Genomic DNA, 12,170 nt, shown 5'->3' with positions numbered 1-12,170 from the left:
CTACTAGCTCTTTACACTTACACCCAAAAGCAGACACATTACATGATCACCATCATTCCAGATGGATTCACAGTGCCATCACCACAGAAAGAATTAAATTGATTCATTTCCTCAGGCATTTGTGGGGTTTGATTTGAAATTTTTATAGCAGAGTACCCCTGTTCACCAGGAGTGATCAACTGGGTGTTTCCTTAGATATCAGGGCAAAATTACAGGATGTCACATAGTAAGGTTTCAGTAACTGAAATATACACAACATAGACAGCAAATTTCAAGAAAGTGAAAACAAAAACAAACCCAAAGAAAAAACAAACAAAAGAAACCCAAACAGAAAAGGCTACCACAATGGAACCCTTATGGGATGGAAATCATTCACTGTTTTTTTTGAAAAGTGCACTGATTGTTGTCAAACGTTAAGCAAGAATCTTAAGACACCTGCATACCTTGTTAAGTTCTTCAATTCTCCGAATGAGATATGGATTGCTGGAAGAGTTTTCAAAATAAACATAATCTGCAATGAAAAAAGGGAAGATATCAAAATACCAAAAAATAATATGTAAAAGCTTATCATTAGCGGAATTTTTTTTTTCTAAACCTAGCAGCTTTAAAAAGCTGAGATTTATTAGGAAATGTTCAGACAGCAAAGTATTTCTGCACTGAGATTTAACATAGTTTATTCCTAAATTGTGGTCATAACTGCACTACAGGTGCTTTAGCAATCATGCTGAAATAAAGTTATATGCCTCGTGTTGGAGCTTACAGCGTAATTCAGTAATCTGCACGCACCATTAATCTTGATATAAAGGCGGCAGCTTCTCACAATTGATTAGGGAAGATTTAAGAAGCCAGTGCTTTAGTGAGTTTCAATATTATGGGAGATAAGTATTTTGTAAGATAGGCTACCTGACATTTATTATCAGCTGCTGTAGTAATATGGTTATCCAAACAAGTCACGCACATTTTACAATACTTCCTTTTCTTGCCTTCTCTGTTCAACAACATGCAAACTATATTAAGCAGTAATAGTCATGAGGTTAGTGAGGCTCTCCCAGGACAAAATCTCTTATAGCGTAATTCACTTAAGAAGTATTTTCATGGAGTATGTGGAAGTTTACTCATATCCTCAAAGCTGCTCCCATGTAACATACACAGAATTGACATGCAGCACATTTCCTTCAACAGATTTCTCAACACTTGTTTTCGTCAAATGAAAAACTCTCATCAAATACTAACCACACTTTATATTTAATATTTGATCTCTGCACCGTGCATCTTGCAAATTTTATTTTAAAAAATTGGGGGGGGGGACACGATAACGGTGTATCAAACTCTTCTACAACACTTTGACACGACAGTAGAGTGGAACAGAACCTCGGGTAGCCCATTGAGCTCTAAAGAAAGAATGTGATCTCAGGATGTTGTTCACAATCACCTATTAAGATTACAACGAAAAAAACTGAGCACTGATGACCCGAGAAGCAAACTCTACCCAGATCTCAACAGCGCTGCTCAGAGGATTACTCTCATGAGTAAGGGCTGATGGGATTACAATCTAAATGCCCTAATGAAGGAGTACGCAGATGGAGGACTTGTGGATGTGTATCTCAAAACAGAGGCAGAAAGAGCCAAGCCAGCTACTGTCGTCTCTCATGTACTCGCGTCTTCCCTCTCACCTCAGGCTGCTGGGGTGAGAGCAGAAGGAGACAAGCCATTTTAGAGCACCAGGCACCGAGGAGCCAGGCGGAGCGGTGCACCTGAGGCAGGGCGCCAGGCAGCCAGCCATGCCCGCTCAAGGCAGGGCAGCCCAAGTCCTCAGCGTCTCTTTCACCGGGTGGGAAGAGAGGCGTCCGCCGTGTTCGTTACCGCCGAAGTGCCCCCCCTTCGCCCAGCGCCAGGCAGTCGCGTATCTGCGCGCTGCTCAGGGGTCACGTCGTCGGTAAGCAGGAAAGCTGGCAGAAATCCCCCAGTTACACTGCGGGATTTATTATTTATCCCCGGCAGATGAAGGCAGGCGCGAAGGAACTCGGCCGTTAAGGGGAGGGAGGACGCGGGGGCAGGGGCACGGCACGGCGGGAAGCGCTGCCGGGCGCCCCCCGGGCCGGGCGCCGGCTGCCCACGCCACGCCGCCCAGGCCCGCCAGGCCGCAGCGGGGCAGGGTCGAGGCAGGTCCCCGGGCCGGGGGCGCGCGGCCCCCGCAGGCCGCCCCCCGCTCGCCCCGCAGGCGGGCCAGCCTGCCTCCGTGCGCCGGCTCGGCCGGTGGCCGGGCAGAGGCCCGCCGGGCGGCCCTGCGCCGCTCCCGGGGAAGGCGGCGAGGCGCGGAGGGCAGCCGTGCCCGGCCCGCGCGGCGGCGAAGGGGCAGGAAGCCGGCGGCGCCGCTCCCCCCTTCTCCGCGGAGGGCGGCGCTGCCCTTCTCCTCCTCGGCGGCGGGGGCCGGCCTCCCACCCGGCGCACAGGGCTGGCGGAGGAGGAACCTGCGTCCTCCCCCTCCGCCCGCGGCAGGCCCGGCGGCCCCTCTGCCGGGACCGGCTGCCGCCTCCCGCCGCCCGCCCGGGCCTGGCCGCCCCGCTCGGGGCCGTCGCACCGGCCGCGGCGGGCGAAGGGGCCGGCGCCCCTGTCGTCGCCCCGGCGCGGCGCGCACAGCCCGCGGCTCGGGGGGGACCCCCGGCCAGGCGCCGTCCCCGCCGCCGGGCGCAGGACCCCCCGGCGCCGGGCGGGCGCTGCCGCGTCCCGACATACCTCCCACTCGGTACATGTTGGCCGCCATGTCTGCGCTCTGCGCCGCCCTCGTCCTCCTCCTCCCGCCGCCTCTGCCGGGCCGGGCGAGCAGGGAGCGGCTCCCGCGGCCCCCCCGCCGCGCACTCCCCCCCCACCCTGCGCCACCCCTCCCCGCCCGGGCACAGGACGCGACGCCGCGCCTGGCGGTGCCGCCGCCTCGGCCGTTTCCCGAGCCGCCCGGCGAGGAAGGGGTTAAACAACCGCCCCCCACCGCTCCCCTCCCTCCCCGCCGCGCACCGGCCCCGAGGCGGGTCCGAGGCAGGGGCCAGCGGCGCGGGGCGGCGGCCTGGCCGCAAGTGGGACGGCCCGAGCGGGGCGCGGGGGGGCGGGGGCGCGGCTGCCGGCGGCGCGGAGCGGGGTGCCTTACCGGGCCGGGGGGGCTCCCGCCGCTTTGTGCCGCACCTCGGGAGCGCCGCCGCGCCCGGGGGAAGCGGGCGGCTGTGCCCTTCCTCTCCAGCCCCCTCTGGTCTTTTTGTGGTGGTCGCCGCTGCCCCGGCGCCGCTTTGTCCTCTGCCGCCCAGGGAACTCTCCCCTGAGGAAGCTCTGAGGAATAACCCAGGGAAAGTTTGTAGCGCAGCACCTGTTGGCGCTCGGTCCGGCGGCCCCTTTGTCCGCCCTGGGCGCGGGCCGGGGCCGGGGAGCGGGCGGCAGCCGGGGCCAGGCGCGCCGAGCCGGGCGGCCCTGCCCGCTGCGGGCGGCAGAAAGCGGCTACGAGGGGGCAAAGATAAGGCAGCAGCTCGCCTCGTCGTCAGGAAGCGTTGAAGGAGATGCTTACATATCATCCGATGAGAGGGGTGCTTCAAAACCCGTCGATATTGATGTAACACGAAGCCATTTCCCCGAGTTTATATACAAAGTTCACGCCACCACTGCCGAGGCGTGCGCTTTACAAACACATTGATCCAGCTGTGGAGTGCTTCCTTGCGAGAGGAATGCTTTCTGTCATTTTCTTGCAAGGAAGGTGATGATTTATTATTTGTTTCGTGTCCTGGATGTTTGTGCGTGCAGCTGGAGCATTACCACACTAACACCTCACTTCATCCTGAGCTGCTGGGAAACTTGTGGATTAGGAGGAGGATGAGCTTCCCTGGAGTTTCTAATGATTGCATGCTCTCTTCCCTTTCCACCCTTAAGTGAACCTGTAACTACTATTAGGTTAAGATTTCTTCTGCTTGCAGGGCACTTTTAAATTCCTGAGTGACTACTTTGGTCAGAGGCAACTTGAGTACCAAATTCCTTAAATACATGAAGCAGGTGTACGATACAGTGATTTAGTCGTCTCTAATACACAGCAACACGTTCATGCATTGAAAGGAAAAACTGGAAATCTTCCTCTGTTTTGCCTCCTGACAAGAACATCTGTGGCAGCTGAAAAGAAAGTCTGCAGACCTCCTTGGGAAGTCACAACTCTGTCCGGCTGGTTATTTCTAGAGGCACAATAACGCTACCTCAGCAGAGAACGAAATACAAATAGCTAGAAGTTAAACGGGGGGTTATTTTTACTCTTGTGGTTTACTGCTTGGTAAATGAAACAGGTTAAACTTTCAAGACAAGGGAACAGTTAATTCAAATATTTGGCTTGTTGCAGACATTATCAATTAAACAAAATGCCTTCGAGCTCTTTCCCTCAGCTTAAGTTTGCACTTCGACATTAGAGGAATTTTCCACATTTTGAAGCTTACAATGTACCCTCATCCAGAAAGGAGTAGATTTTGATAGAAACAGACTCTCGCTTCCACCATCTGAAGGCATGCCCTATGGAAAATGAAAGCTGCTCCTGAAGACACAGAATTCACCTCTCAAATTCATGAGAGAGCAGCCCAGGAAAACCCGTGGTCCCAGACTGCCCTTTCAGGTTGACAGCCTGAAAACAGCAAGAAAAAACCCCTTTATTTACAGCTGCCTGAGGCACACGTCACAGACCAGATAAATAATGACTTTTATACACCTTGGTACCAAATCACTGGGCCTTATTATTCACACTAACACAGTTTGCATAGCCACAGATAACATCACGTGATACCGTATGGTGTCATGCTGCTGTATTTGTGCAGTTTCAAGTCACTGCTGCAAGCTGAGGGAGGTAGTAGGTACAGCTAGCTGTGGTTGCGTACCAAGTTGGAGGACTGGCAGTACATTTTACTTTGGTGTAATGTATACAAAAGCCTGGATACAGTTTATTTTCTGTGCTATCTCAGTGCATGGAATGTAAAAAATTGAAGTTATGTAAACATCTTCATTTTTCAAGGTTAAATATAATGGAAAACTCTTGTTTCAGCCACAACATTGTTGAGAAAAAATTCAGATACAAGCTTCGTCTTAACCTGGTAAATGAACTATATTCAGCTACAGACTCAGATTACTTGTGTTGTTCAAAAGAAACCACATTTCTGTAGCTACTTAAATTGAAGTTGCAATATAGATTATTTCTGTTAGAGATACAGATTACCCAGGAACTTAATTTCACAGCTTTTGTTGTTGTACCATCCAGAGCAGCCCATCATTCTTCCTCATATTCCTCCAAAAAGTAGCCAAGAAGAGGAGTGTAAAGGATACTATTAAAAGGTAGACCAGTTCCCCAGTCCAGGCTCACTAATGGCCCCCTGTGGTGAGCTAGCTTAGCAGTACTGAAGGAGATGGAGATGAGGCGCTGGAAGGATGGCTGCCTGCAGATCTTTCATGGTATTTCCAATAGTGTCTATCAACTTCTCCAGGCCACACCCTCTTTATTGGCTCTTTCACTTTAGCATCATCACATGCACTTAAATCACATATATTAAATACCCATTAAGCTGACTGGAGCTATACAATTTTCTTACTGTATTTAAAAAAATGCAATATTGAAATACATTTTTTTGATTAAGGATAATACAAAAAAGTTTAATTTTTTCTTCATAGGATTCTTGCATCAGACAGAAAAACTCACTACTGATGTTCTCTTCTTACTGGGTCTGCAATAGTGGGAAAGTTTCAAAAAGCTCTGACAACCTTATCACCCCAGAAAGTGGCAGAATAAGGGAGTTACCCTTGCAGCTGTTGTGCAGCATCCTGGTTTGTGTCCTGAGTTTTCAAAGGTTCCAACCCAGCATCTTCTCTAGGTAGTAAAAGCCTGAATCTTAACACGCACACCCTCCCCTAAACCCCACAAACATGCTCACAAAAGACACCAGTACTGAAGACAAATCTTCCTCAATTACTTGCTTAAGGATTAAACTGACAGTTCAGGGGTGTATAGTAAAATCTATTTGTAGAGGTGTGTTTAAGAATGGAATACTTCAGGATCTTACAGGTACAAACATCTTATTGAAATCAACAAAAGCACTGGAGAAGAGAGCTGCTTGAACCTTAATAAAAGGTGCTCAGCCTCTTGTAGAGCTTTCGTAGAGGCTCACCCTCATGCTGATGCAATTGAAAGGAAAATGCGTTTAGACGGCCCCATCCTTGGGCTGTACTTATGGGACCTGTCTAACTCGAATTGGCTGAGCCTAGAGTTTCTTTTCGGCATGGGTAATCTGGAAACATAGGAAACAGCAGTGCAGGTTTATGGTCTTTTCCAACCTAAATGATTCTATGAGTTCACAACCAAGGGAAAGCGGCTCCCTTGCTAGCAGAACTGCTAAAACGAATAAACAGGCTGCATGCACATAACGCGTACAAAGAGTTAAAAAAATACAAAGGACTTCACAAATAATCATTTCTTATTAGCCTAAACTCCTGCTTATACTGAGAGTAATTCACTGCCATAGAGGACATCGGTAGTTCGCGGACTTGTCCTGCAGCTCAAAAAAAGGTACGTAGTCTGTACAAACTCACTTTCATCTAGTGTGAACAAACATGCCAGCTAATACAGCTGTGCACCGATTGGACTGGCTTACAGACAGCTAAAAGTACCTGCACTTTTTTTCTTAGTAATGCAAAGAGACACCATGGCTTGCAAGACCTCATTAATAAATTTGTAACAGAAACAGATTTCATATTGCTGTCACTTAATCACCGAAGAAAAACATTTTTCCATATCAATACTCATTATTATTTATAAAAACCTTAGATAACTTCCATTTTGTAACAGGCATTATGTAAGATTTTTAAATTTAATTTACAGGAATATGAAAGTCACTGTTTGTTATCGTAAGCAACAGAAAATTTTAGCTGCCTCTACTGAAACAGAAGCTAGGTGTAATCTGTAGTAGATGCTTCCATATCAACTTCTTTATAAACCAGAAAAAAAATCCCAACCCTCTCACAAGAGACAATCATCTTCTCTTGGCATCAGAAATAACGTTGGCTTTTTTATTGACTCTGTGAGTCAGATCTCTCAAGAGACTCTTAGCTAAATATGTCACTATTTTCATTAAATATGATTTAGACAATATCTTAAAGTTAATTGCTGAATTGTCAGTAGTTTGCAGATTTAGGTGTTCAATCCAAATTTTAAAGTTGTAAGAATACTACTGAATTAATGTGCAGAGAAAAGTGGTGCTTATGGCTGGAAAGAAGTTATTATTTGAGTGGGCAGTGGAAAAGAGATATTTGGTAATGCTTTTTCAATAAGTGTCATGCTGTTACATAGATAGATGCTATAGCCTACCATATGGCACTGCTTTGACACCATACATAATTTCATTTCCTATAAATCGTACAATTGAATTAAGGACTTTTTTTTGAGCAAAATAAGTCAGATTTGAACCTGTATGTACCTCTCTTCCTGTTCTGACTGAATTTGCTGTAATAAAACCCATTCTATTGCAATAATACTATAGGCTTTTGGAGAGAGGGAAGGAGGGATTATTAATCTACTACTAAAGACTAGATATGCAAAAATGCATTTCTTCCGCTCCACATGCATAACTTTGTTTTTTATACTGATCTCAGTAACAGAGTAAAGATCTTATTTTCTAATCAAGTGTTAAACAAAAAAAAAAAATTGCCAGTCTAGAGCTTTTGTTTTAGCTACCGATTTATTTTGCAGTTCACATTCGAATGGAGAAAAAGCCCGCTGCTCTAGGATTCAGTTTTGTACCCCATCCTGTTTGCGAGTTTTAGAGAAGACAGGTTCACATCTTGTTTCTGTTAAAGTCGATTTGAGTTTTGTGGTTGACTCCAGTAGGGTTAAGGTGAGACTATTAAGTGCCTGTATCATCTTTGACGTAAGCAAGGTTGTGAATCAGAGCAGTTGGAAGCACGCTGGAGCATTGCACACATCTGTAGTGCTCCTAAGTGAAGCCATTTTGGGCTTGAGCACAGTAATACTAGATAGACATTAAACATGCCACTCTGGATTTACTCTTTATCTCTCCCTTTCTCTCAACTGATCTATTTTTCATGCTAAACATCTGCTAAAAAGCTGTCAAAGGTGCTTAATGACACATATTTAAGTAGAGTACAGTACATTCACCTGAGCAGAATTAATTTAAGTCAAGGACTCAGCATCTGTTCAGTTCACTTTTTCTGGGGATTGAATGATTATGGGCAAGCAACACCAAAGCACAACTTACTGACCAAACGTACCCTCAGTGCCTTACCATGTCTCTAAACACTGCCTTGTGTTTCCATTACAGACACATCTGACCTGAAATTCTCAGGTGCTGTTTTTACCTTTCGTTTTGAAACCAAGAACAGTTTACACAGGTAGCAGGTCTCCAGGTCAGTGCAGTGAGACGATCACTCATTATTCGTTGGTAGGAGGAATTTCACTTCTGAAATGGCTGGATGAATTTCAGGGACACATTTATCAGTGGTGTAATACACACACCTTCCTCTTAAGTCAGGGAAATCGCTGTGCTTATACACAGTGAATTTAACTTTGCATTCAAGCGACCTTTATTTCTAAAACAGGCGGTACCACAGAGGAGGTGCGTTTGCCTGCCTGATTAACAGGCTTCTGACTTGCTTCCAAAAATCAGTCTGGGTGCCAGTGAGGAAAACCAACAGCACTCCACGGAGCGGTAGTAATACTGTTGTTTTAGAAAGTACTGGTGGTCACTTTTCAGCAAGTCTTTTACCTAGAGACACCCACATGTCTGGCTGAAGTCAGTGAAGTGAATGAAGTATTTTCTCAGGCTGAGCGTAAAGAACAAGTAATACACCTTTAAGTAGCCAGATTACTGCAGGCAGGCAGAGTTACCACACCAGGCAATAGGTGATGACACAAGAAACATTGTAAGAATGAGAAGCTCCCTAGCTGCAAAGCTGGCATGTTTTATAGCTGCTGATTGGATATTTTTTTTCTTATGCGTGGCAAGAAGAAATAAACAGCTTGAAAACTCACTTCCCTTAGCACATAGCAGACTGGTGGAGAACACTTCTGTGCTTGGAATACCTTGAGCATTCCCCCTGTATGGATGGGAACAGGAGATTTTACGTATTTCATAAACAAGACTACAGCAAGAAGCCTAACTTTGGATGTCATATGAACTGATACACCCTGCAAGTTCTTTAAGAATGGCTGTTTGTACCAAAATGGACACAACAATAGGCAAATTTGTGCCAGATTTGGCCATTTGTACCAAATATGCACAAACAAGAAACATGAACATATTACCTGCCTCTGAAACACCCATATTCCGTAAAAAGCTCCCCACTATTGCAGTGAAGTCTCTGTAGGGAAGGCAGATGCCAAGTCTACTATCTGATAGGTCTGTCACATCCATGCTCAGTCTGTCAAGTTTTACTGTTCTCCCTGTCAGACTGAAGATTTTCACCTCTGCAGTCTTCAGGCCCATTTATCAGATGAGCCTCTCACTGTTCTTCAACCCCTGCAACTAGACCCTTTTGCAGCTTGGGTCTTGGTTACAGCTAGGGATGGAAACCTGTAAAATCTGGATACCCAAAATTAACAGTCTGCAAGTATCCAAGTTTTAATATTCTACAGTATTGTCTAGGGTACCAAGGAATATTTTCTGTGCTTACAAGCAACTTGCTCTTATAATTTATTTTTCAATATAAAGAAAAAAGCAGGGTGCATCAGCCCGCTCCTTATGAAGCTCCACTGGGAGGCAAGAGTACAGCATATAGCCAAGACTGACACACACACAGAGCCTAAACTGAATGTTTCCATTCCCGTCTTCCTCAAAGCTATCCAATTACTCTGAACCAGGGAATTGGCAATGAGGAGAACTGCTAGGGGAAAACACAAATTCTTGCTCTTTGGGAATAATATGACCAAAGAAGTGTCTTTTACAGTATGCTCTTTGAAATAACCTAGATTCCTTGATCCAATGGTTCTGCCATACCGCTCTGAAAAGATTTCAGGGTGTATCCTGCAAGTTCTGCTTTGTGACAGAGCTCAAAAATTCCTAGAAAAAGAAGCACGTGGTAGAAGGAAGGAATCTTGGACTCATATGCATACAACATGCTTGTTTTCCTATTCTTCTAAACACAAGAATAAGCTATACTGCGATACCCCCCCTTTATAAACTGTTACAGCTACTTTACCTTTGGGGGTCTGTAAATGTTTTTAAACTAAGATGCATCAACAGCAATTTAAAAAAACCAACCAAACAAAAAACCCCACAAAACAAACAAACCAAGAAAACCACCACACAAAAAAGAAAAAAAACACCAAAAAACCCAACCAACAAACAAATTAGGCATGAAGTTATCCAGGACTATTTTCACTGAAGCCAGTTCCTGAATTTCACCAGAATAGCAACCAGCAGCCAGGTCAAAGTACAAACATTTGTGTATGTGAAATGCCCAGACAACATCAGAAAGAAAATAAACACAGCTCACGCTGCTAAATCACGTATTCTCTGAGAGAGAAGAGGCCTGCTCATGCATGTTTCTCAGATCTGCTTCCAGAAGTTCTGGTCTTCTTCCCAAATGAAGACTCCCACCTCTTTGAGGGCTGGCTGGGTCTGCAAATAAACAGCAGTCAACGCCCAAGCCTCGCATGCAGGGCTCAGTTCTATCAAGTGCTGAGTGCCATCTGCTTTCATGAACCCACCCGGGAGGCAGGTAACGTACAGTGCAGGTAGAAGGCCCTCCAGCCTTGCAGTGCCAGAGAGTATTGTGTAAGTTCTTGTAATAATTATTCATAACATCAGTTCCCGACAGAATCCCCCATGAAAACAGTTGAAAACAGTATACCATGGCAGGGAGGAGAAAACAGCAATAAAAGTATCTTAGCCATAGTTGACTGTCAGGGCTTTCAGAATACGACATTTTTAATGAATATTTTAAGAAGACTGCATGTTTTGATTGGGTTTCTCTTTGGTAGTTGCCCAGCATTTTGGGATGAGGAAGGTTATTTATGATTCCTTGATGAATATTTTCTTCTGAACATGAATCATTGTGTGATGGCTATCAACATTTTCTGTTTAGAAAGGAAAATAAATGATTGAACATAGCACAGTGATCAGTTGTGATGGGAGAAGCAGGAAAAGGTGTTTGGGCAGGGTGTAGTGTTGCCTTCTATAGGATGGCATCTAGACTCCCCAGAGTTTACACTGCTTAATCTGACATTTTACTTTAACTCTTCAGCAAACTTAATACAATCTATAAAGCATATTAATTCTATCTTTAAATCTTGAAGAGGTATGCTGCTTAATTGCAATCATGACTTAAAGGTGACTTGTCATTTTTAAAGGCCTTTTAGAGTTTTCCTTTGTACATGAAAATGTAAAACTTAAAGTATCAACTTGTATTTTAAAGCTGTGTTTTTTTATGGAGAAATTGTGCTCCTGAACAGCTTTCTTACTCACCTACGGATTTCTATGATGGAAGTATCACAAGCACTGGAAACAATATTTGCTGCTGTATTAGTCCTCAACAAATTCAAATATATTTCTGAATGCCGTGCACAGTTCAAGCACTTCATTGTTCAGGCTTGAGCTGTTCCCTAAAAATACTAGGAAATCCCAATACACTTACACCAAAATTATTTCCCCACCGAAGAAGACAAAAGTAACTACCAAAGTTCTTCACAGTCTTTCTGGAATTGTGTATTAAGTCAAGGTATTCACTTTCTGTTGGAGTCTGCTGTTCTGAACAGCAGCGGGTAATGCTGCTATTTCAGTCTTGCAGTCCCCTCCAAGTGCAAAACTTTGAGGCACAGAGAATCCATCACATCACCATAACTCTAAAGTTTTCTCCATCGCTATTTCCATTACCAACCTCTGTTCCAACATTTATAACTTAGCAGTAAAAGTTCACGCTAGGCTGAAATTTGTCCTGTGAGGTTTAAGGAACCTAAAAGCTATTTTCTTTTTTACTGTGGAATTACTTCTCTGGTTGTAGAAGACAGAGGATTGCTTTTATGTCAACAAAATAGGTAAAGAATCTAATGCCTGCAAATAGTTGTACCAAGCAATTAATCTATGAGAAATAATTCTCCTATTACTCAAAATATCTGTCTCTTGAGCCAGTTGACCTAAAATGTTCACAATTTCTACAAC

The 12,170-nt window shown here is 45.2% G+C and overlaps 1 protein-coding gene across 3 annotated transcripts in view; it reads right to left on the bottom strand.

Moving 5' to 3' along the window:
- The window catches only part of MTA3 (metastasis associated 1 family member 3), a 135,920-nt gene extending 133,059 nt beyond the window's left edge, over positions 1-2,861 (bottom strand). For 2 of the 3 annotated variants that reach the window (XM_056357434.1, XM_056357436.1), the window contains exons 1-2: positions 2,737-2,861; positions 444-511 (exon numbers count right to left, since the gene is read on the bottom strand). In XM_056357434.1, the coding sequence (XP_056213409.1) occupies positions 444-511; positions 2,737-2,764 (96 nt within the window). In that variant the 5' untranslated portion in view covers positions 2,765-2,861. Of the gene's footprint in view, positions 1-443; positions 512-1,673; positions 2,324-2,736 lie in introns of those variants that run through there. The other variant, XM_056357435.1, reaches the window with a different exon arrangement.
- Positions 2,862-12,170: the final 9,309 nt, after the last annotated feature.

Source organism: Falco biarmicus, chromosome 12, assembly GCF_023638135.1.
Source record: "Falco biarmicus isolate bFalBia1 chromosome 12, bFalBia1.pri, whole genome shotgun sequence".
NCBI lineage: Eukaryota > Metazoa > Chordata > Aves > Falconiformes > Falconidae > Falco > Falco biarmicus.
The sequence above is the reverse complement of the archived record's forward strand: the minus strand, read 5'-3'. Positions and strand labels throughout refer to the sequence as shown.